Source organism: Halichoerus grypus, chromosome 1 (genome assembly GCF_964656455.1).
Source record: "Halichoerus grypus chromosome 1, mHalGry1.hap1.1, whole genome shotgun sequence".
In the NCBI taxonomy this organism is placed as follows: domain Eukaryota; kingdom Metazoa; phylum Chordata; class Mammalia; order Carnivora; family Phocidae; genus Halichoerus; species Halichoerus grypus.
Window position 1 is genome coordinate 132,716,860 of NC_135712.1, and position 26,557 is coordinate 132,743,416.

General features: G+C 39.2%; 1 protein-coding gene across 1 annotated transcript in view; it reads right to left on the reverse strand.

The window, feature by feature from the left end:
- Nucleotides 1-216: 216 nt before the first annotated feature.
- Nucleotides 217-26,557, reverse strand: part of EFHB (EF-hand domain family member B) — a 57,718-nt gene continuing 31,377 nt past the window's right edge. Inside the window, exons 6-13 of the mRNA XM_036099190.2 lie at nt 26,304-26,433; nt 20,751-20,834; nt 20,092-20,159; nt 16,534-16,688; nt 7,919-8,126; nt 4,991-5,203; nt 3,308-3,489; nt 217-390 (exon numbers count right to left, since the gene is read on the reverse strand). Of these exons, the coding sequence (XP_035955083.1) occupies nt 217-390; nt 3,308-3,489; nt 4,991-5,203; nt 7,919-8,126; nt 16,534-16,688; nt 20,092-20,159; nt 20,751-20,834; nt 26,304-26,433 (1,214 nt within the window). The remainder of the gene's footprint in view (nt 391-3,307; nt 3,490-4,990; nt 5,204-7,918; nt 8,127-16,533; nt 16,689-20,091; nt 20,160-20,750; nt 20,835-26,303; nt 26,434-26,557) is intronic.

The window sequence follows — 26,557 nt, forward strand, 5'->3', positions numbered from 1 at the left end:
TCTAAACATTACAAACGTCCCCTATCATTCTGAACTAGGCCTTTGGTAAATAAATCTTAAAATCCCAAATCAAATTTATTAACAACACAGGCATAGGAGTCCTACTACAGTGATTGCTGAATTCTAATGTAATATTTAAAACCACAATGGACTGATCATTTTTGATGAATGCAGATTTAACAATTCTTTTGTTTAAATGAATGAACTCCAAAAATATCACATGGTTGTTTTACACTTGACCCGGTCTGCATGTTGTAGCTCATCCAGAACGTTTCTGATGGTCTCAACACAAACTTCTCCTCTGTGATGTTTTTTTGATGCAAGATTCCATACATTTTCAAATTCTTCATCAGAAAGCTTGACACCAATATTATATAATATCTCTGCAATCTAGGGGAAAAAAAAAACATTTAAAGTCAGACTAAGACTTAAATTTGTATTTTTAAAATATCTTTATAGGGTGCCTGGGTGGCTCAATCGTTAAGCGTCTGCCTTTGGCTCAGGTCGTGACCCAGGGTTCTGGAATCAAGCCTCGCATTGGGCTCCCTGCTCTGCAGGAAGCCTGCTTCTCCCTCTCCCACGCCCCCTGCTTGTGTTCCCTCTCTTGCTGTGTCTCTCTTTGTCAAATGAATAAATAAAATCTTCAAAAAATAAATATATAAAAATAAAAATATCTTTATAACTTCTAAGGCTATGGCTATTTATCCCCCAAAAAAAGTGTGTACCCACACGTGTGTTTATGTGTGTGCCTATTACTTATAATAATAAGATGTCAAAATTCCAGTATTTTCAATTCAGGAATCATTTTGTTAATATGAATATGAGGATATTCACCTATACTAGCCCATATATAAAATGACTTCCAACTCTTTAAGTGTTTCTGGTTATTTTAAAGGGAGGCAGCTAAATTCAAGCAGAAAGAGTAAAAAAGTTAAAGAAAGAAGACTTGCTGGATTTGAATCCTATCTCACTTCTTGTCACTAGGATCTTGTCTATGTCATGTCAACCCCTTGAAAATTAGTTTCTCTTCTCTAAAATATGATTATTTATAAATGTCTCTTACTGGCCTGTTATAAACTTTATAGTTGTAGGTGTGCAAGTGCCAGAAAGATTGAGCATGCATGAGCAAACTAAAATCTAAGCATATTGAAAACCAGCAAATTTTGGTTATTAGTAATCTCTCTGCAATGATAATTATTATGGGAAAACATGTTTCTTATGTCCCAGGGAAAATTTAAGAAAGGAAAGATAAGATCTAGCAGTGGAAAGAAATGTTAGAATGAGTAGAGGACATAAAAGATTTGAAAAAAAAAATGAAACTAAATTTATTTTTTTTTAAGATTTTTAAAATTTATTTATTCGAGCGAGACAGAGTGAGAGAGAGCATGAGCAGGAGGGAGGGGCAGAGGGAGAAGCAGACTCCCCGATGAGCAGGGAGCCCGATGTGGGGGGGGCTCTATCCCAGGACCCCGGGGATCATGACCTGAGCCCAAGACAGACGCTTAACCGACTAAGCCATGCCGGTGCCCCAAAACTAAATTTAAAAGAGGAAAAACATTTACCGTGAGGCATACAGAAAAAACGCCAAGAGGGAAATGGAAAGAAAGGTTAGACAGCAAATAGGAAATGCAAAGAAATAGAAGAGTTGCAGAATACATCTATGAAACAGAATCTTAACAATTAAAAGATCCCCTAGAAATGATGTGCCCTCATGGGAAATTAACAGTATAATCAAATACACTTGAAATTCAGAAGAGCAGAGCTGCCAACAGCTGCGGTTGTACAGCAAAAATACCTCAGGGCCCCTGTGCAGAGCTGTGATCTCCCCCCATCCAGTGGCAGGTAATGACTGCTCCCACAGAGTGAACTCTGGAAGTGCCCTGGGTCAGTCTTGAGCATCCCAGCCCTCCGCCTCCACTTCCTTTCCCACTCCTCAGGAGGCATCCCTCCCCTAGTTCCCTATTCCATCACAATACACTGATTCGCTAATATTTTCCAGAAGCCCATCCACTCTCAAATTAGCATTATTACTCCAACCACTCATTTGGGCTCTTTCTTTTTTTCTAGAGTTAAAGGATGATTTCCTAGTTAAAAGAATTTTAGGCATCATGCAACAAGCAGGAGGTTTTTGTTTCTTTTGGCAACCCTGTACTTTTTTCTCTTTTTTTTTTTTTTTGGATGTAGTGTTCCATGATTCATTAATTGCATGTAACACCCAGTGCTCATTACAACACATGTGCCCTCCTTAATACCCATCACCGGGCTACCCCATCACTGTACTTCTATTTCATAGGGCCTTCAGAGTAATTAAAGGAAGTGAAACCATCTGGGGGTGTCCCTTCACTGTCCCTGGGGTGGACCCTGAGTTCCTTCTTTGGGAGCAGCCAGCAGGCATCTCCTCTGAGTTTCATCTCCCTTCTTCCTTCTGTCCCCTACCTCAGTGGGGATGAAATGCTGGAATGAATCTGTTGTAATTAAGGTAGTAGTTAGTAAGTTTTCAAACCATCAGCCCTTCATCTGAAGTTACAGAAGCCATCATATGTCTAATTATGTCTCCTCAATCATTCCTAGTTCTGGATATGAAAATTCTGAAGAAGCAGTTGCACCCTAGATTACACCCTGCATTCTACGAGTCCAGATCAAGACAGGCTGGCCAAGCATTGCTATTAATCCTTGGCCCTTAGAATCCCAGTGGCTATTCTGACCTAGCTGGTTGCTCCTGTTTTATAACCCATCTAGGAAGAAAAGCACCTAGAATATGAGGACCATGTTTTCTAACAAACAAAAACAAGATACATGGGCTAACAAATGGTGTGGCACCAGGACAGAATATTTTAAATCAGTGCTTTCACAGATAATCTAAAACATAAGATAGCAGCAGTACATAAGGAGGGGGCAGAGTGGTCCTTCTCATACTTACCTTTGGTTTTGGAGATATAAAACCATGAGATACTTACACAAGGAAGAGATTGATCCCTTTTGCTTTTTCTCAACTAAGAGTAGTGTTGAGTTCCTTAGGGAAACATTTTTCTTTTCATACATGGGTCGTAGTGGATATATGATGTGAATTAATGTTTCCTATCATAGAAGAAAAACTGCTCCAAGAATCGTACCAAAACGTCACAACCAAACTGAACGTTATCCTCAAGAATCCTGTATTTGAGGATCCTGATGACTTTTGTAATATCAAAGCTCACGTTTTAAACAGTCTAAAATTAAATAGCTGTTGATAAATAAACATTTTCATCTTTGTGTGTTTATGTGAAGTTGACATTTCTTTCAACTCCTTTGAAATAATATGCTGTACCTCTTTTTTTGATCTGGTCTTAAAGAAGTCTCTTTCAAACACTCCTTTCTGGCTAAAGATGGAAGGATGTAGTAACGAATAGGCATTGCCCTCTTCACCATAATTAGTTCTATCACTGACGCGACGAATTCGGGGGGCAGGAATATCAGACCGAATGGTTGGAACACCATAGATGGGATAACCTAGGACACCAATGAGAAAGGAAAGCAGCCATTCTAAAACTGAGCTGTAAAATACAGTAGCCACCAGCCACATGTGGCAATCGAGTACATACTTGAAATGGGGCTAGTCCAAACTGAGATGCGATGTAAGTATAAAATACACACTGAACTTCAAAGATTTCGTACCCTCAAAAAAGTGGAATATTTAATCGTTTTATATTGATTAATTGTTGAAAAAATATTTGGAAGATCTATATATTATATATAAAGTATATATACTATAAAAAATAATTTCACCTGTTTCTTTTTCTTAATGTAGCTACTAAAAATTTTTAAATACATATAACTCCAATTATATTTCTATTGGACAGCACTATTCTAAAGGGAGTAGCAAGAGCTCATTATACCAGAATATAAACAGCATGTCTATAAAATCCAGTTGAGAAAAATACATAAATCCTTAATCATGTCCTTAGTCTAAGGAAGTGATCTTAACCCACATAAAATAGTCTCTAACTAACCAAGAGTGATCATGCTCAATAATGAGATATGAGGTGTTATGAGTTGAACCATATTCTCCCCCAGATTGTATGTTAAAATCCTAACCACCAGTACCTCAGATGTGACTTTATTTAAAAACAGAGCCATTGCAGGGTGCCTGGCTGGCTCAGTTGTTAGATCTTGAGGTTGTAAGTTGGAGCCCCATATTGGGTGTAGAGATAACTTGAAAATAAAAAATCTTAAAAGGAAAAGAGACATTGCATTTGTAATTAATTAAGATGAAGTCATACTAGAGTAGATAGAGTAGGCCGCTAATCCAGTGTGACTGGGAGTCCCTATAAAAGGGGCCATTTGGACCCAGACTCTCACACAGGAGGACACCATGTGAAGGTGAAGGCAGAGATCAGGGTGATGCAGCAGAAGCAAAGGAACACCAAAGATTGTCAGCAACGCACCAGAATCTAGGAGAGGGGCCTGGAACAGATTCTCCCTCACAGTCCTGGAAGGAACCAACCCTGCCAAATACCCTGGCCTCAGACTTTCAGCCTCCAGAACCATAAGATGATAAATTTCTGTTGTTTAAGCCATCCAGTTTGTGGTACTTGTTATGGCAGCCCTAGCAAACTAACAGATGGAGAATGAATATACAGAGAATAGTTCTGCAAAAGCTTTTCAAATATTTGAAGGGAATCTGCTTATAGCTAAGAATAAGATGGCTTATGAATCTCCTAACACTTGGTGTAGTCTGTGTAACATTCAATGTTCTGATCATCACAGATCAATTTCATTAATATTGAGAGAATCATTTTACTTGGGTCATCATTAACAATAGTTCAGTTTAGCCTACACTTATCGAGACCTCCTGGATGGTTCAAATACAGAACTGAATGAAAGGTGTCCTAGGCTTTGAGAAACAGCCTAATGAAGATAGAGGCTGGGGACAATACAAGGACAGACAAAGGACACTTCTATGTTTGCTGATCTTACTTTTAAAACTCAGCAAATAATGTGACATACTCACAAGTAGAAGGAACAGCTCCTACAACCGCACTGATCTCAGAAGAAGTTGTCTTATAGTGATTAGAAACTGTATCACTTGGCCTCAGAAGTGTCCGGAGAGTCTTTCCTGAGCTCCCTGGTTCTTTTAAGACAATATCTTCGGGCTTTATCAGGAGAGTTGGTTCAGATTCTTCAACATTAGCCTCAGCAGGGTTTGCACAATCTGGTTTTCTACCTTGAAGCAGAGTTGGGGTTGGGTAAAGTACGGAAAGAAATCACTACGTGGTCTTGCTGCTCTGCAACAAAATCAGTTTTCCTGGTTAGCCTCTCCTTGCTGGTAGACACTGAGACTGGGCTAGGGAAGCCCTCCCCTGATGCCAGCACCCCACTGTGGAAGAGCAAGGGCAGGCCAATGTCATATACCAGCAAATCCGAATGTGGCCTGTTTCTTCTCGCCACTCCACCCACTTTACTCTAGAATAAACCTTTTAAATCTGAGAGACCAAATGAAAACATGGAACCTATTTTTCCCTTTAAAAAAAAAAAAAAGAGTTTATTTTTATATTTAACTGGAACTACAGGATTACCAGAGTTTTTTCCAGAGTTGTGCTCCAAGGAGAGATAGGAGCAGACACATTTGGAGTTGTAAATTCCACACATACCTCCTGGTGGTGGGGAGCCCCATGTATTGCAACATTTGGAGAGGCAATGAGAACACAGCGTGAGCTCAGGAACCGATTATATAAATAACCCTCTTCACATCCGTGTATAAAAGAAAACCCTGAGGTAAAACTCAACTTGTAAGACTCTGTCCTTTTGAAGATCTGCTCCACAGCTAGCACTAGAGGGCGCTGTGGTCTTTCAATCTCTCGAAGAACTCTCAGGGTTCCGGGAAAGCCCAAGCAAGGGTTGCAAAGGCAAATGGTGCCCCAGTGTCAGGTTGGGGTGGAACGGTGGTAAACCAGAAAAGACATGCCTATCCAAAGTCTGCATCCCCCATTCAGCTTCTGCCAATCATTGCCGTGAACACACTCATGCCCTGTGTTCCAAAACCTCTAATCCCCTCCCTGCGCCCCGCTAAAAGCAGAAATCTGGGCCAGTATGAGAAACAGTGTCTCAGAAAACTGTTTGAAAGCCACTGCCTTAGAATACTTACCCCTTTCCTCTAGAAGTCAACAGTAAGTAGAATTGAATAAAAGAAAATTCCTGGCAAAACATTCCTGAGCCCCTTCTGACTGAACCACTCACTGGCCACGATCCTAGAAGAAGGACAACCTCAAGGACTCCATTGAAAGTGACAGATGAAGTCAGAATCCAAAAACCAGGAACAATTTGAAAAACGTTCTGGTTTGAAAACAGGCTTCTGCTTTCCCCCACTACTTCATGAGTTGTGTCAAGAAGAAAAAAACTCTATCTCCCCTTTGTATTTCTGAAAGCACTAGGGTAGAATTGTTTTCTATAAAATCTTCATTAGGTAAAGAAGATCCTCCTGCTGTCCTAGCGGCTCTAATAGAAAGGCCATCTCAGAAACTCATAAGGGCTCACATCATCAATAAGGCCCAAATTTGGTTTTGGCCTTGCAGAAAGGCATGACCCAGGAATAAAAGTAAAAATAGTAATAGCTTCACCTTTTAGAGAAAAATATTCCAGAGGAGATAGAAATGTAAACAATCTTTTTAAAAAGTTAATCCTCAGGGCACCTGGGTGGTTCAGTCATTAAGCATCTGCCTTCAGCTCAGGTCATGATCTCAGGGTCCTGGAATTGAGCCCCGCATCGGGCTCCTTGCTCCTCGGGAAGCCTGCTTCTCTCTCCCCCACTCCCCCTGCTTGTGTTCCCTCTCTGGCTGTCTCTCTCTCTGTCAAATAAATAAAATCTTTAAAAAATAAAATAAAATAAAAAGTTATTCTTCTCTAATAATCAAGATTTGAACATTAAAGTGAACAAAGTATCATAATAACAACTAAATTACAAGAATGTTTGAAATAATACTCAGTGGTAGCAAAGTTAGAGTAAAACTTCACAGATTTGACTGATAAAATTGCAAACTGGTACAATCATTTAGAAAAGCAAAATGAAAATATAGTTACTTCTGGGACAATAATAACATTCATAAGAAATGAGATATAATTAGAAACAAAGATTTTTGAGAGATGATAATCATTATAGCGTTACCGATATTACTTTTAAAATATCTGGAAATAACCTAAATTTCAAAGAGTGAGGAAATGGCTTAGTAATTCATCATACATCAGCATGAGGGAACTGAAAATGAAGTTCATAAAAAAGTTTACCATAAAACTATTTCTTAATTCCATAGAAATTTGAAAGCTAAATTTTAAAAAGCCAAATAAAAATGGTACATTCACTGTGATTTTATATATATGTGTGTATATAGTATACATCTATGTATGTGTATGTGTATATATATATAGTTAGTGATGCAGGAAGTCAATGTGGAAACATGAAAATATTTGAATAAAGGTAAAGAGTGCTTTTATTTTTCTTATAAAATGTAAAAATAAATTTTCTTATGTCAAATCCTATTTTACTATTGAGTTTTCCTGGGGGAAGGGAGCTAATTACTCTAAGACAATGGTTTTCAAACAGCTTTCTGAGGAACTGTCTTTCATATTTTGGATTTCGGTGTAAACTGTTTTTGCTTTTAATTTTTTTTCTTTTGAAAGAGCAATACATGGTTCCAAATTCAAAGACATAAACGCATAGATTAAAATGTGAGTCTTGCTGCCACCCTGTCCCTTAGCTACCTGGTTCCCCTTAAACATCATCAAATTCTTTCCTGTCCTTCCACATAGTCTATGCATAAATAAGCAAAGAATATGTATATATGTACATATTTTTAAATATTAAAGTTGACAAGAGTCAACTCCTAGAAAACTGAAAATATAAAAGTCCATTTAAGAATTCAGAAAACCTTCAAAAATTAAATACCTTTAATAATGACCCTCTCTTCATACTCTTTAAGAGGCATTTTATCTTTCCAGTTAAGAAAATTTGCAAATTCTAGGTAGTTAATCAGCCCATCATTATCCACATCACAGTAGTCAAATAGCTGGTCCAGGAGCTTCTCATCTAAGTGCAAGCTGACCTGTTCACAAGCCTCCCGAAGCTCGGCTTTATCTATCACCCCATCTCCATTCTGTTAGACACAAAGCACAAAAAGATGAAGCAAGCAATCACCTTTAAGAGCAGAGTATGCAACATCTATTATTTCATTTAAGAAAAAGGAGACCTATCACATCAATTCAAAGAATTTGTCTTATTTTTTACATAAGAACAGTCGAATATTAAGCGAGCTCCTCATTGTGTCAACCTGATATGCGCACAGTAATTTCAACCCTGGTTGGAGCGGGGTGTGACTCAGAATCTTTGTTCATTCTACTTTAACATTTTTTTCCTTTAAAGCATGCTGTTTACACTGTGGCAGGGCAGGTGTAACCGTGATTTGTGCTTGACGTTGCATTTAACCAACATTGTGTACTTTTTGATAGCTTTCTACATTTTCCCATGCTTTCTAAGTTTTTAACACCTCTGGTTTTCCAACTGAGCACTAAATGGTCCTCCACTCTGTTGTCTGGTAGTGAGGGGAAATTGGAGAAGTAGTTGTAGGCCAAATACGGGGAAGCAGAGTCAAAGACTGTTGCCTGCTTGTTGTTAACACTCCTGTGGGCAAGAGGGACATGCTACCAATCTGGCCCCACTGTAACAATTAGCACTAAAATTCATCCTGGTAGGGGGAGCAGGGGAAGTTCCACCTTCTTCCAGACAAAGACAGGAGCACCTACACTGAGTGAGAAAGGAGGGAAATTGATGAAGGCTTTGGGCAGGAACTAGTTGGTTCACTTGGGAGATAAAGAGGTAGTCTATGTCCATTCCACCTTGAGTGCTCCCGATCTCATCTGATCTTGGAAGCTAAGCAGGGTCGGGCCTGTTTAGTACTTGGATGGGAGATAAAGGGTCTGAACACATAATGCTTGTTTGTTTGTTTGTTTTTTAAAGATTTTATTTATTTATTTGACAGAGAGAGACACAGCAAGAGAGGGAACACAAGCAGGGGAAGTGGGAGAGGGAGAAGCAGGCTTCCCGCTGAGCAGGGAGCCCGATGTGGGGCTGGATCCCAGGACCCTGGGATCATGACCTGAGCCCAAGGCAGACGCTTAATGACTGAGCCACCCAGGTGCCCCTGTTTGTTTGTTTTGAAAGATTTTATTTATTAATTTATTTGACAGAGAGAGAGCACAAGTAGGCAGAGCAGCAGGCAGAGGGAGAGGGAGAAGCAGGCTCCTGCTGAGCAGAGAGCCCAATGCGGGGCTCGATCCCAGGACCCTGGGATCATGACCTGAGCCAAAGGCAGATGCTTAAACGACTGAGCCACCCAGGCGCCCTGTTTGTTTGTTTTTTAAGATTTTATTTATTTGAGAAAGAGAGAGAGAGCAGAGCAGGAAGGAGGGGCAGAAAGAGAAACAGCAGAGCCCATGCAGGGTCTCCATCCCAGGACCCTAGGATCATGACCTGAGCTGAAGGCAGATGCCTAACCAACTGAACCACCCAGGTGTCCCACATAACGCTTGTTAAGGAAGAATGGTAAGAGCTGAGATGTCTTACCCCTCAGCCCCTCCTGGAGTCCATCAAACCTTAAGCCCATTTGGAGAGGATGGTAAAAGATCTGAGTTTTTTTGCAGTGGGTCCTGGCTGCTATTAAGGGAGCTTTGGCCCTCTCAGAGAATTTCTGAGACAAACTCCCAAGAGAAAAGATAAATGACTCATTGACTAGTATTCAGCTCTTATGCTCAGGATTAGTTTTAGAATGGTGATGAACGTGATCCCTGGAGAATGAGGAACTGAGCCAACGAACTCTATAAATTCCTGCAGTCAGATCTGTAGGCCTGGAAAACATCCCTGATGCTTATGTTGAAACAGAATGAGAATTTAAAACATATTATCTTGACAAGGGGGCTGCAAATGCCCTGGACTAAGTAGACTCCTTTATAAAAACCTTTGCTGCCACTCTGGAATACAGTATGGAGGTTCCTCAAAAAGTTGAAAATAGAGTTACCATACGACACAGCAATTGCACTACTGGGTATTTACCCCAAAGATACAAATGTAGGGATCCGAAGGGGTACATGCACCCCAATGTTTATAGCAGCAATGTCCACAATAGCCAAATTATGGGAAAAGCCAAGATGTCCATTGACAGATGAATGGATAAAGAAGATGTGGTATATATATGTGTGTGTGTATATATATATATATATATATATATATATATATATATATACATACATACATACATACATACACACACAATGGAATATTATGCAGCCATCAAAAGGAATGAAATCTTGCCATTTGCAACGATGTGGATGGTACTGGAGGGTATTATGCTGAGCAAAATAAGTCAATCAGAGAAAGACATGTATCATATGACCTCACTGATATGAGGAATTCTTAATCTCAGGAAACAAACTGAGGGTTGCTGGAGTGGTGGGGAGTGGGAGACATGGGGTGACTGGGTGCTAAGACATTGGGGAGGGTATGTGCTATGGTGAGCACTGTGAATTGTGTAAGACTGTTGAATCACAGACCTGTACCTCTGAAACAAATAATACATTATATGTTAAAAAGAAAAAGAAGAAAATAGCAGGAAGGAAAAAATGAAGGGGGGAAATCGGAGGGAGAGATGAATCATGAGAGACTATTGACTCTGAGAAACAAACTGAGGGTTCTAGAGGGGAGGGGGAGGGGGACGGGTTAGCCTGGTGATGGGTATTAAAGAGGGCACGTACTGAATGGAGCACTGGGTGTTATACGCAAACAATGAATCATGGAACACTACATCAAAAACTAATGATGCAATGTATGGTGATTAACAGAACATAAAAAAAAAAAAAAAAAAAAAAAAAACCTCTGCTGCAAGCCCAAGTCAACCAAAAATGCAAACCCCATAGCCCTAGCTGAAAAGCTATGTGGGATATGGCAGTTGAATCAAGGGGTTCTCAAAACTGAAATAGATGGTGCCCACAGTGATGACTTCATCGCCCAATATAGCGATTTGTGTGGACTGAAAACACTGGTGGTTTGTTTCATTTTGCTGCATACCGCTCAAAACTCAAAGTAAATATTTCTTACTCTCTGTACTGAGTCATGCCCTCTGCACCCTTGATTCTCCCCTCCTCCATACCCCAACCTCAGCTGCTCTAAGGAGAAAGATGACTAGATGTGGGACCAAGGTCTCCCTGTTCCCAAGGGAGATCAAATGCTACATGCATCTGTTCAAGTATACTATTGAACTTCAGAGGGGCAAAGTCTCAAACTTTTATGGCCTCTGGATACGGGTGCCAAAGTCATCATCCTACCCAGTCTCTAGAGAGAGGAGATGTCTGCATTCAGCTAGTGGGGTTTGGGCAGGGTTTGTTCAAAGTGGAGAAGGAAAGTTAGCAATATATTATTTCTGTAGCTTCCACTGCTGAATTTATAACTGGTACTGAAGTTTTGCATATTTGTATTACTAATGAGCCACATGTAGAGAATGCTATTACCTTTGGAGCCCCACAACCCTAATGACCCCTTTGAGCCTCAGGTCTCTATGACTAACAGTTTTGACACTTAGAACCTCTAGGTCTGGTTTACTAACTTGAAACTCAGTGGTCTTCCCTGGGCTGCTGTGGCTTTTAATGAGAGCTATGAATGATCAAAAATGGACATAGTCAATCTACTCAAGGCTAGTCTCATGGCTCTGGCCAATACTCCCCTTGATGAACCCATTATATTTTTACTGACTCTTTGACTGTTACCAATGGCCTGTCTGTTTGGTTTGCCACTTGGAAAAGGAAAACTATAGACTGGAAGATTAAAGACACTGCTTTTTAAGTCTGAAAACTATGGTAACAAATCATAGCTGTTGATTGAGCCATGTTGGTAAGTCATATAGAAGCCCATGCTAAGGGTCTATTCTCTGCTCATTCTCAGACTATAATCAAGCTTCTGACTAAGCCTAAACCATCCAAATTGCCAATTTTGCTACCTGGATCCATTGTTGTACCAGACATGGTGACACACAAATGAGTACAAAGTAAAACACTCTATGTTTATGAGGCAGAGGCTACCGCACCACATACCATACTTGTGACTTCTGACAAAATTCAGCCAATTTGTCTCATGGTGAGGGAGGACACATCACACATAAGACATGGCCTTCATGCTCCTAGCATATTGACTACATGGAACCTTTGTCACCTCTCAGAGCTATTGGTGATGCATCATACTGTTGACACATTTTCAAGCTATGGAATTGCTATTTCAGTTCAATCAGCCAGCTCCAAGCACAAGAGTATGGTCCATGAAATTAATCTGAGTCATGTGTTTTGCTTTCTGGACCATTTTCTGCCTGACAATGTTGTGTCTTACAGCAAAAGTGTTACTCAACAATGAGCTGTTAGTCAAGGTATTCAATGAACCTTTCCTACACCCAGCCATCCACAGCCATCTGGTAGGACTGAGCTTTGGAATAACCTTCTCAAAAATTGTCTACCATCCTCACCAGCTTCTGGCTCACAAAACCAGTTTTATCATTGAATGCAGCTGTCTCCAAAAAGGAATAATCTCATCTCAGCTACTTCCTGGTAATGATTAAAATAAGAGGAATTGACCCTCAACTCTATGGTCAACTAATCTCTGCCAAAGCAGGAAAGAATATCCAATAGAAAAAAGACAGTCTCTTTAACAAATGGTGTTGGGAGAATTGGACAGCCACATGGAAAAAAATGAAACTAGACCATTTCCTTACACCATACGCAAAAATAGACTCAAAATGGATGAAAGGCCTAAACGTGAGACAGGAGCCCATCAAAATCCTAGAGAAACACAGGTGGCAACCTCTGTGACCTTGGCCACAGCAAGTTCTTACTAGACACATCTCCAAAGGCAAGGGAAACAAAGGCAAAAATGAACTATTGGGCCATCATCAATATAAAAGCTTTTGCACAGCAAAGGAAACAGACAAAACTAAAAGACAAGACAAAACTAAAAGACAACCGACAGAATGGGAGAAGATATTTGCAAATGTCTTATCAGATAAAGGGCTAGTATCCAAAATCTATAAAGAACTTATCAAACTCAATACCCTAAGGACAAATCATACAATCAAGAAATGGGCAGAAGACATGAACAGACATTTGTCCAAAGAAGACATACAAATGGCCAACAGACACATGAAAAAACAGACACATCACTCAGCATGAGGGAAATCCAAATTAAAACCACAATGAGATACTACCTCACACCAGTCAGAATGGCTAAAATTAACAAGTCAGGAAACAACAGATGTTGGCAAGGATGCAGAGAAAAGGGAACCCTCTTACACACTGTTGGTGGGAATGCAAGCTGGTGCAGCCACTCTGGAAGACAGTATGGAGGTTCTTCAAAAAGTTGAAAATAGAGCTACCCTTCCACGCAGCAATTGCCCTACTGGGTATTTACCCCAAAGATACAAAGGTAGTGATCCGAAGGGGCACCTGCACCCCAATGTTTGTAGCAGCCACGATAGCCAAACTATGGAAAGAGCCCAGATGTCCATTGATGGATGAATGGATAAAGAAGATGTAGTGTATATATATATATATATATATATATATATATATATATATATACAATGGAATTCTACTCAGCCATCAAAAAAATAACATCTTGCCGTTTGCAATGAAGTGGATGGAACTAGAGGGTATTATGCTATGTGAAATGAGTCAATCAGAGAAAGGCAATTATCATATGATATCACTCATATGTGGAGTTTAAGAAACAAGGCAGAGGATCATAGGGGAAGAGAGGAAAAAATAAAACAAGATGAAATCAGAGAGGGAGACAAACCATAAGAGACTCTTAATCATAGGAAACAAACTGAGGGTTGCTGGAGGGGAGAGGGTGGGGTATGGGGATAACTGGGTGATGGAAAAGAGAAATAAAAATAAATTAAAAATTAAAAAAAGAATAAAAGGAATTGGAATAATATAGACCTATTTCAAAAATTTGGGACTCTACTATGACCACTTCTGGACATGATGAGTCTTTTCATTTCCCCTCTAGATTTTAAATCTCCTAAGTGGAAAGTCTACACATTATCTGGAATAATGTTTGATGTACAGTTAGTGTTCAATAAATAACAGAATTAATCCTCTAAGCCAAGAAGATTCATTTAGGAAATCATGGCTTATTTGTTCTGTTTTGTTTTTGTGTTTTTCATTAAAGTAAATCTGGGCATTCAATAGTAGAAGATTCAAATAATCAAAAATTATCCTACAGCTGTACTAGAAGACCCACATCTTATTACCCTCTCAGAAAAAAAAAAAGCTCCTGGAGGAGACTGAGCACTGCATTGTGCATATTAAAAGTTAACTATTTAAAAGGTATATCAACATTAAATAATTCTCGGTAATTTCCTCCCTGCTTAATTTAATTTTATCATAAGGAATGTGCCTGGTGGTTCACTGAGATAATCAACAGCTATTAAGATGATCATCTTGCCTATAATTACATTTAAAATGAAGAATTTTTAAAAAGCAGAGCACTATGTATTGTGGTAGGTTCTCTGATTCATATCACTGCTATCTAAATTTACCCTGCTATCATCTTTGTAAGATCCTTGTATTTGAGTAAAGCTTAAAATGTACTTATTTTAGCTTACATATTTTAATTTTGAAGATTCATTTTTAAATTACCTGTAAATAGCAATTGGTCTCTATTAAAAACCAGAGAAACAGTTGAATACTTACATTTTCTTTAAACACAACTTTGTGAGACATGTAGTGAGTGACTGATTGGTGTTTGTCCCTACATAATTGGTACAAACCTAAATGAGATATTTAACCCACTTTTTATTCATCAGTACAATACACACACACAGGCCTCTAATCTAAAAACAAATAAAATGAATGGATTAAACTGAATAAGCCAATGAGTAATCAAGATTTTTTTTAAGATAAAAAATGTGAAGTGTAACTTTTCTAAAATTGTGCTCAACATTGGAAGGGAGATACAAATATCATCTTTTCTTTTTGAGATAAAATTACTCTTTTTTTTTCCTTCTCATATCAAGATTATGATGCACTGCATCATCGTAGGTTTATGAGCTTTTATTTGTTTAAATCAGGCTTGTTCTAAAATAGTTTCAGGCTGCCTAGAAAAATAAGTACAATTAAACAGAGCCCCAAAATTGAGGAAATCAGGGCAAAGAGAAAATAAAGATGAAATAAAATAAGAAATGTGGAATAAGGGACGCCTGCGTGGCTCAGTCATTAAGCATCTGCCTTCGGCTCGGGTCATGATCCCGGGGTCCGGGGATCGAGCCCCGCGTCGGACTCCCTGATAGGCAGGAAGCTGCTTCTCCCTCTCCAACTCCCCCTGCTTGTATTCCAGCTCTATCTCTCTCTGTCAAATAAATAAATAAAATCTTTAAAAAAAAAAAAGAAAGAAAGAAACGTGGAATAAAAAGAGCACACAAAATGCATGCTGTAAGATCATATTCACAAACTAGAGGTGTTTTGTTGAATTGGCTCTGAGCTTCCTGGTGGCCAAGTCAAAAAGGTATTCACCATCAGTACAAAGTTCATGCTGCTTATGAGGTAAAAACAAACCAGATACATAAATGAAGCACAGTTATTTCCTTTAGAAAGACTGGGTTTCTTTATAAAGAGGATACATGTGACAAAAATAAATAAAAGCCTTATGGACATAGTAACAAAATTGTGCGATGTTTCACAAGAGGTTTGTACAATAGTGCACCTTAGTATAAGCTAAAGGCAGTGCAGCTTGGTGAAAGCAATCCTGTGATGGCCTAAAATGGTGTGAGGTAATTATGCAGGCCTAGATTGATCTGACTTTATGAAAGGACACAATTTAGGTTGAAAATGGAATAATCTTACACTCTCAAAACTGAAACCACACCCTGCTCCCCCAGGGGAGAAGCATTCCAAGCTTGACTTGTACGTAGACTAACAGCACTATGTATACATACTCAACTTTAGGTATAGATGGCCTAGACCCAGGAGTCTTCCCTGGGGATCTATGATGCCCCCCCCCCTTTGCTCCCAGCACACTACAGTGTTAATCTGCCACAGTGGTTCTCAAATTGTATCAGAATGACCTGCAGAGCTTGTTAAAACACAATTGCTAGGCCCCAACCTGGAGTTCCCAATTCAGTAGGTGGGCCTTAGATTGCACATTTCTAACGGGTTCCCAAGTAACCCTGGTGGTGATAAAAGGACCAAACTTTGGCAACCACTGATCTACTCCAGGGGTCAGCAAACGTTTACTGTCAAGGGCCAAAAAGCAAATATTTTAGGTTTTGCAGGCCATTCAGTCTCTGCATTTGTAGTGCAAAAGCAGACATAGAAAATACTTAAAACAAATTGTCATGTAGAACTATTTACAAAGACAGGTGGTGGGCTGGATTTGACCCTCAGGCCATAGTCTGCTGACCCCTGATCTACACCAACCTGCCAGGATCTATAAGCCATGCATTGTCCAAAAAACTCCATTCAAATACTAGCCTTATCATAGTGCCTGAAGGCTGCCAGCAAAGTGTCAAAGTTTTGGTAGTTAACTTTCTTCAAGTGATGTCGCACTGCTGCGATCAGGGCTCTCTGTCTATCCTTGCCTTGAAGATATTCACCCGGAAGTCTGTTATGGATGAGATCACCAGCTCCTATTAAAAAAGGGGGGGGGGAGTCTTTTATCTGAATTTAAACTCTGTTAATATTATTCCCATCCTAAGAAAGAGATCTAGCAGTCTGTGAATGAAAAAAACCTCACGCTTAAATCTGACACTATTATGCAGCATGACAGAAAATCCTTGTGTATAAAAAAGTACATAAAGTAATTAATAAAACTTCATACTTCTGTTTTATGTTACTTCTCTGCTCAATGAAAAAGTTCTAACAAAATGAATTTGGGGCGGGGAGATGGCGGGGGGAATCATCAGCCCTACTTGGCTGTCTTTCCTAAGATTTTAAGCCCTTGCCTCTCTGCTTCTTTGCAGACATTTGTCCGCAATGCTGAGGATCTGAAAGATAGGGAGGAGTCCATGTGGAGGCCACTCTAAATGCCTTGAAGTTGACTAAACCTCTGGGATCCCTTGTAAAAATTGAACTCAAATACCCTATTCCCACCTAATATGAATTTCAGTATGCATTATAAGTTCCCATTTCTCAGCCCTGCTTCCCGGGTACAACCACATGCACACCAACCCTCATCCACAATTCTGTTGAGTCCTGACCCACAACCCCCTCAGTTATCTGGAAGTCATAAACTCTCCACCTGCTATATCCCCTCAGACCTGGCCCTTGCTTCCATTTATCATTCATGACTTAAAAGAACTTCCACAGATTATGACACAAAGAAAGTACAAACATACACACTGCCTATAAGCATTCCTTGCCACTCCCTTTTGGGAAACATTCCTTGGATGTTAATGGTGACAGAGCTCAGACTAGAGTGGACCATGTTGCTCCAGATGTGATGGCTTGGTGGATGTCACAGGAAGGAACCTTTTGCTTCCGTTCATTTTCCCCTGGCCTACACACCTCCCTTCCCGCTTGCTTAGGTCAGGATCATGTTGGCAGTTGGCTGTGATATCCTAGATGGAATAATTTAAATCACTACATCCGCTGCAGTTCACAGCAACTAATGTTTATATAAGGCCCTATATTAGGCCCTGTCAAGAGTCTCTTTTAATAGGTACTCGCTGCACCTCTAAGATTCTTACTTATTATAAAATCAGGAGCTAATCCCACATATTCTGATAAAAGTCATGTTTTTAGGGGTAGATGGGGTTGAGAAGCCCACAACTAATGCTGGTTCCAGGAGCCAGGCAAGTGCCTCAGACCAAAATCAAGTGGACAAAGCACAAGTAAGGTTCTGTGAGAGGAAATCAAGACAGTGAGAGTGATTTTTGACAAATAAGCAGGGCTTCCTCTCCTCATCCACATTCCTGCCTCTGATATAAACACCGGGGTGGCTATTGTGTATAATGGAGATCTTCCTTCTTCCACAAGATGGCTCTTGGTTGAGTTTTTATCTTCGAAGGCCTTCCCTCTCCATTAACATGCAAAAATAACCATTTGAATGATGGTTTTTTCAATTCCACCTGGTTTTCCCACCATAATCCCACTATGTGTAACTCCTGCTGAGTGAGATGTATGCTGATATTTTCTTCTGGCTTGGCCCTGAAAGAATAGGTATGAAGCTCATGTAAAATCATTTGCAATTACTCAAGGGTCGTCTCTATAGAGCTGAAATCAGGAGCACAAGTTCTGGCCCTGGGAGACCCATGACCTAGCTACCACACCATGGCTGTCAGAAAAACCAAGCAAGCTCTTTAATTGTACTCTGCCTGCAACCAGTTCCCATGAGGCAGTACTGTCCACCGGTGTTGGATTTTCCTTTACCTTACCTCTGCTCTGGTGCATTTTTGGAGCTGGCCACAGCCCTTGTGCTCTTCCTGGAGATGTCTTAACATTACCAATAACTCCAGGCCTTAGGGATGAGACATTCTTTGTACTGCTGCCTTTATTTCCATAAGTAAGTGTAAAGGAGAAATCCAGGCCCAGTAAAGAAATCAATATGTTTCTAGAAGCAGGAGCTTTCTGCAGAATAAATGCCATTAGTTGACCCCAATAATCATCATAAAAGATGAGAACCTAGAGTTAATCTGCATCCATCCATAAACTCCAGGAAAAGTCCAAAGAGGATTTAGAGTCCCCTTTCACAGTTAAACTATGCAGGACCAATCCTGGTACTGATACTTACGTATTTTTTAAATTATTAATGTCAGTGGTTTTCCTTTTCATTTTGTAATACTATCTCATTCAATTTGTAGGGATAACTTTGATCAACTATTAGGAAATTTGTCAATGTTGTGAAATTGTCAAAATGATAAACTATGTGTTGGATTCACCAATTCATGCTATAAAGATTTGTGAAAAATGTACTGTGTGCTAGACTCCGAGGATCCAACAGACAGCAAGACGGAGCACCCACCAGCATGAAGCGTGCCCTCAAGTAAGCAGAATTTACCATGATTACCTATTTATTTTTCAGGCCAATTGATGGATTTCCTAAATCATCTCTTAACCACTCTTACAGGTAGGAAGAGCCTCTAAGATGGATAAGCATACATTAAACATGTAACAGTTCATCTAAAAACAGAACTGAAATACAATCTCCTAATTAATGCAATTAATGATATTCTAAAACACTGTTTCATAAGCTCAATAAATATATATTTTGTCAGTGAGTGGGCTTTAGCTAAAACATTTTCAGTAGCAGTTCGTGTACATAAGAGCCTACTGGATCAGAATGTCTGGGCATAGGTCCCAGGAACCTGCGTATTTAATAAATTCCCTGGGTGATTTTAATGCGAGTAGACTACAGACTATATTTTGAAAACCACTGATATACAGCCCAACCCTGATAAGCTTTAGCATAGTCTTCCCTTTGAATGTCTACCGTATAGATTGCTTAGAAATAAAGACAAAATCCTGGCAAGCTTCTTCTGCCACTTTATGGATTAATTGATTGATTGGCTGGTGGGAAGAGAGTGGCTCTTAATTATGTGATTGAAGAGTACAGTGGTTTCTCAAACTTGAATGTGCTTACAATTAATCTGGGAATATCGTAAAATGCAGTTTCAGTTTCAGTAGGTCTGGTGTGGAGCCTGAGATTCTGCATTGCTAAGAAACTTGCAGGGGACACCAACACTGCCAGTCTGCAGACCACCTTCTGAGTAACAGGGACCTAGTACAATGCTTGAATTCATTAAAAAGCTGCCTCAAATCGCCTTGGCTTATTTAATACAGGCCATATTTATTTTCTAAATAAAGTTCTGAGCCTTGACGACACTTACTCATTCACAAAGGCTTTAAACTGTACCTATTTCAAACATAATATGAACATTTTTTTTCTTTTTTTGTGCTACAAATTGTTCATTAATGTCAATGTAATATTTTAAGCCTTTAAAATTCGAAGTTTGAAAGAAGGAGATGGTGAATTTAACCACATAACTTTGTAAGGATGTTGCTGTTTTTTAAGGAGAAACTTTGTATATTTACCATACTCCTCAGCACGGAGGCAAGCTCCAAATGTGTGGTCTGGGGGAACAGTCATTGTTTCTGCAATGCTATCAAAGAAAACAAATCCTTTAGTTAAAATACTCACCAAATGGCATCTCTGGAATTTAAAATATGCTTGCCATATGTTTTTAATAGCCTGTATTTCTCCTATAACCAAACTATGAAGATCAAACAGAAGTTCTCCAGCCGATCTTCTGTCTAATCTTCCACTTGCTCAGGCAATGGTTAAAGGCTTTCCCTGGCTTTCAGTAGCCCAAATTTAAAAAGAAAATTAAGAACATACTCAAAGCAGAATATGGAAGTAGAAACAGACAGGCAGACAGACAGAGACAGGGAAGAGAGAGAGAGAGAAAAAAAAACGTAACATGATAAATTAAATTTCTAGTATCCCAGAAATAAAGCTTTACATAAAATTCTCCCTCCCTGGTCTCTGAATGCCCGCTTCATCTCAGAGGACTCAACACTTCCTAGAACCCCAGGCCCTACAGAAGCTAAGAGAGTTCCCTGATTATCACAAAAGGATGACTTTCTTACTTAATGGATAGAACCTAACAGAAAACAAACCAACATTTACCGAAAGAGTACTTTTTATATTCCATCCAAAGACGCTATCAATTCAAAGTTAATTATTAACTTACGGATCTAAAACTCTTCCAAGTTTATGTTGAAACTTTTCTTTGAAATCATCAACTCTCTTGGATACGACCTTAGCTCCTCTTTTCCTATAAAATTAGAAAGCTGTCAAGCATCTCTATTACCTAAGTATTCTTGGCTGCCAAATACACATACAGTGAGAAATACCATAGTATCATTGGTTCTTTTTTTTTCTTAATTATTATTATTTATTTTATTATTTATTTTTTTTTTAGAGAGAGAGAGCCCCAGTGGGGAGGGGAGGGGCAGAAAGAGGGAGAGAATCTTAAGCAGGCTCCATATCTAGCGTGGAGCCCCACACGGGGCTTGATCTCAAGACCCTGAGATCATGACCTGAGCTGAAATCAAGATTCAGACACAACCAACTGAGCCACGTAGGTGCCCCTTGGAATACCATAGTATCATTTGGGCCATCAAAACATACACACAGGGGCACCTGGGTTGCTCAGTCATTAAGCGTCTGCCTTCGGCTCAGGTCATGATCCCAGGGTTCTGGGATAGAGTCCTGTGTCAGGCTCCCTGCTCAGCGGGAAGCCTGCTTCTCCCTCTCCCACTCTCCCTGCTTGTGTTCCCTCTTCGCTGTGTCTTTCTCTGTCAAATAAATATCTTTAAAAAAAAAAAAATACACACAGTTTCAAGAAAAGATATATGCTAAAAAAAAGCTGTATTATACAGATAAGTTTGTAACAAAATATAACATTTTATCTAAATATAACATTTTGGGGGCACCTGGGTGGCTCAGTAGTTAAGCGTCTGCCTTCAGCTCGGGTCATGATCCCAGGGTCCTGGGATCAAACCCCGCATCGGGCTCCCTGCTCACCAGGAGGCCTGCTTCTCCCTCTCCCACTCCCCCTGCTTGTGTTCCCTCTCTGGCTGTGTCTCTGTCAAATAAATAAATAAAATCTTTTTTAAAAAAAATAACATTTTGTCTAAAGACTAAGACAAGCAGATTTAAAATTTTTTCAGTAAACAAAACCAAGGTGTTAACATTATCATAAATGCAACTACTAAAATTTCTAAAAGAAAATTAAGGACCAAATAAATAAATAACCAAAGGATATAAACAGATAATTCACATCTAGTAACAAATATATGGAGAAATTATGATTCCCTCCAGTAATAAATCTATAATAAAAGAAACAAAGTGGTACTTTGAATGCAGTGCATAAGCAAATAGAGAGACAGACAGAAAGAGAGAATACCTAACATTAGCACAATGTATGGTAAAACACTTGGTAGATTGCTAGTTCAAATTGCTATAATCCTTTTGGAAATAATTTGGTAATATGATTCAAAAAGCATAAAAATGGTCATTCCCTTTTATCTATGTCTGGGAACCAATCCTAGGAAGATAATCCACACAATAATTTAAAATGTGGGAAAGTGGGGCACCTGAGTGGCTCAGTTGGTTAAGCGACTGCCTTCGGCTCAGGTCATGATCCTGGAGTCCCTGGATGGAGTCCCGCATCCGGCTCTCTGCTCGGCAGGGAGTCCGCTTCGTCCTCTGACCCTATCCCCTCTCATGTGTTCTCTCTCTCTCATTCTCTCTCTCTCAAATAAATAAATAAAATCTTTAAAAATAAAAAAAATAAAATGTGGGAAAGTTATAGATATAAAAATGTTTGTAGCCTCATTGACTACAAAGGAAAAAAAAAGAAGATAAATGTTTGATCATGGAGGGTGATTAAATTATGTCACACTGACAAGAATACAGTTTGCATACATTTTAAATGTTGGTTATTAAGAATACACAATATAAAATTATTTCATGTTAAGTGAAAAAGCAGGATATAAAATAGGATTGCACTCTGATTAAAGCTATGTAAATATTTACACAGGAAGCTACACTAGAAAGAAATACATTAAAAAGATAACAGTGGTTGAATTTTGGAGACGGGATTATGGGTGATTTTATTTTGCCAATTTTCTGTAACATGATTTCATTACTTCTATCACTGTGATTAAATGAACAAGGTTTCTTTTGAGAACTGGAAAATTACAACACTATTTAATAACATTAAAATTAATAAATTCTCTATTGTTTTGTTAAGACTAAAAACAATGAACATTTAATTCTTAAACTCCATTTGCTTTTAAAACTATTTCCTGTACTATTGAAATACCGAGCTGAATAAATTTCTGGAGAAGAGTGACACTCTGTGGAGAAACAAAAGATGAAATATAAAGTAGTTCATCTCTTCTGTCTTCCTTTACTTCCCATTAGTTCAAAAACGGGGAAAAAAGAACAATACTGGTATAGTCAGAATAAATCAATGGCAGTTTAAGGGCCATAATTTGAACAAATAAAGTTGACATTCTAAAAACCAGTTCCAAAGGGCATAATTAGGAACATGCAGGGATGAAGTGGGTAAGGATTATAAGTCACAGAGCCTACTCCTTTTGCCCTAAAAGTGCCTGGATTATGTTTCTGGAAGATCTAGGAAATATCTGTAAGCAGTCACGTATGTCGAAATATCCATAACTGCACAACATCATTGCACAGCCTCACAGCATTCACTAAACGGCTTGAAATAAAGGCCTTCGTGTGAATTTTTTTCATTCAGACACACACACACTCACCTATCACATGAAGATTCTAACCGATTCTTCAAACCAAAGGTCATAAACAGAATATAGATAGAGGTAGCTTTATAGAGGAAATATATCCCTTAAAAGTTGAGTGTAAACCAAGTTTACATTAAAATATAAAATTGAGGGGCACCTGGGTGGCTCAGTCATTGGGTGTCTGCTTTCGGCTCAGGTCATGATCTCGGGGTCCTGGGATCGAGCCCTGCGTCGGGCTCCCTGCTCGTTGGGGAGCCTGCTTCTCCCTCTCCCACTCCCCTTGCTTGTGTTCCCTCTCTCACTGTCTCTTTCTCTGTCAAATAAATAAAATCTTAAAAAAAAAAAAATATATATATATATATAAAATTGAGATACTTAACTCCAAAATTGTAATAGAAATCACACTGAAGAATGAAATAGTGAAATAGTAAGATTTTATTTATTTATTTGAGAGAGAGACAGAGAGTGGGAGGGGGAGGGGCAGAGGGAGAGAGAAAGAGAGAGAGAGAATCTCAAGCAGGTTTCACGCTGAGCCCGGAGCCCAGAGCCTAGAGCCCATCACAGGGCTCAATACCACGACCCTGAGGTCATGACCTGATTCCACAACCCTGAGATTATGACCTGAGCCAAAACCAAGAGTCGGACACTCAATTCACTGAGCCACCCAGGTACCCCAGTGAGTTCTTTTTAAAATCCAGCAAACCAAAGCAATAAAGAATTATTGCTTTAGCAATAATTAAGTTTCAAAATATAAGAAGTATGTTCAAATAAAGCATTGTTCCATAGCAATGTTTCCTTGGGGGTAGAAACAAGTTGGATGAAAATGAACCCTGCATATTACCTGCTTTTAGAAATTCAGTGTATTCTTTTAATTTAGATATAATTGGCGTATAACATTGTATTAGTTTTGGGTGTAAGTGTATTTTTCTATGACTATCCCACCAAATCATTGATAAATATGTCCTTGTTATTAACCTAAAGGTTCTGCTCTTAGGATGTTTTTAAGGACCACACTGTCAGGACCTTAGGTGGCTCAGTCAGTTAGGTGTCTGCTTTTCGCTCAGGTCATGATCCCAGGGTCCTGGGCAGCGGGGAGCCTGCTTCTCCCTCTCCCTCTGCCTGCCGCTCCCCCTGTTTGTGCATTCTCTCTCACTATCTCTCTCTGTCAAATAAATAAATAAAATCTATTAAAAAGAAAAAGGACTGCATTGTTGTTAATGTGTTTATTTCAGATCTTTTATAAATTGATAGCAGGTTTATATTTCTAAGCTTTCTAAAACGGATAAACCAAATTTTGTTATCACCCTTTAAGCATTAATTTATATATTATAATTATATATATCTACAATCCTTAAATATTTAAATAAATACTTAAATCACTTCTTCATGTTTTCCTTTATATATGGTTTAACTGCTTTAATATTAATCAGTTAACAAATATTTGTTATATGGGCCCTTCTGTACTCCAAAGAAAATTATCTCATACAGGTTTAGTAGAATACTTTAAGAACTTATTTGGTATTTGTGTTTTACCATTATTGTTTTTGAATAATTCAAGTATTAGAAACTCAAATAATAAAAAAATAGAAGAGGAATGGAAATCGATATTTCAGGCCCGTGATCATAGAATCCAGTGCCTATAAACCTGGCAGAGTGGTTAGCGGTAGCCTCTGGACCCACACTGCCTGGGTTTTATTCCTACCCCTAGCACTTCTTAGGGGCATAGTATTGGGTAAATGATTTAACTTCTGTGTACCTCAGTTTCTTCATCTGTAAAATGGAAAGGATAAAAATTATAATGCACCTACCTCACGGAGTTATTGGTAGGATTAATTTAATACTATGTAAAGCACTTAGCACTTTGCCTCTGTAGCAGGGAGCTCCTATAGACCAGACAGACAAATGAGCCAGGCAGCTTGGGTATCTGTGGGAAGGCAAACTTCCTGTGCACACTGAGACCCATGGAGACTTGGACGGCCAGCATCCTCTTTAAAGCGGGCAGAAGGCAAAACAAATCCACTTCCAGCATTGATATATAGAAGTGCAAGCACAATGTATTAGGTTCCTGTGGTTGCTGCAACAAATTCCCACAAATTGGTGACTTTATTTTTTTTTTTTTTAAAGATTTTATTTATTTATTATCGCGAGAGCAGGAACACAAGCAGGGGGAGTGAGAGAGGGAGCAGCAGGCTTCCCGCCGAGCAGGGAGCCCAATGCGGGGCTCGATCCCAGGACCCTGGGATCATGACCTGAGCCGAAGGCAGACGCCCAACGACTGAGCCACCCAGGCGCCCCAAATTGGTGACTTTAAACAACAAAAACATTCTCCCACAATTCTGGAGGCCGGAAGTCACAAGTCAAAGTGTCAGCAAAGCTGTATTCTCTCCAAAGGCTCTAGGGGAGAATCTATTCATTGCCTCTTCCAACATTTGGAGGCTATTGGCATTCTTTGGCCTTTCTTGGCTTGAGACCAAGCATGTGACTCTTGGTTTCAGCTCAGGTTGTGATCTCGGGGTCCGCAATCTCGGGGTCATGAGATCAAGCCCCATGTCGAGCCCTGTGTCGAGTCCCACGTTGGGCTCTGCGCTCAGCACGGAGTCTGCTTGGGTTTCTCTCCCCCTCTCCCTCTGCCCACCCCCGCTAAAGTAAATAAATGAATCTTTAAAAAAAAGAAAAGAAAAAACATGAATAGGGTTAATTCTACAGATTACAAACATGCACATATATCTTCAGATCTGCTATTTATAAAGGCATGAAGTAATTTAGAATGACACACATACACAGTATCATGGTTATCTCTGGGAGAACTGGACGGTTTGGAAACATATCACTGTATGTCTTTTCCTATTAATTTTATGTTTTAACCATATCAATGTATTACACCTCTTCAAAAAATAAATTTAATCTGCAACTCTTCTTCCATGTGTCATATATCTAATACCTGTTTCAGGACCCAATATAATTAAACTTACATTTGTAGCTCATGGAGCCAATATAAAGTTTTTGCCATGGCTCTTCCATCATTAAAATGTGGTGTTGGGACCCCATACAAGTTAAACCTATGGAAACTTGATGGGTTATACTTTCGGTTCTTTGCTTCTCCTGTGAAAAAAAGAGGAAGCAACACAAATAACCTTATCTTGCCAGAAGCACATTATGCTCTCATTGACAATGAAAATGAGAGTGGGAACTAAATGGAATTGTAACAGTGCCAGGATTGTACAGA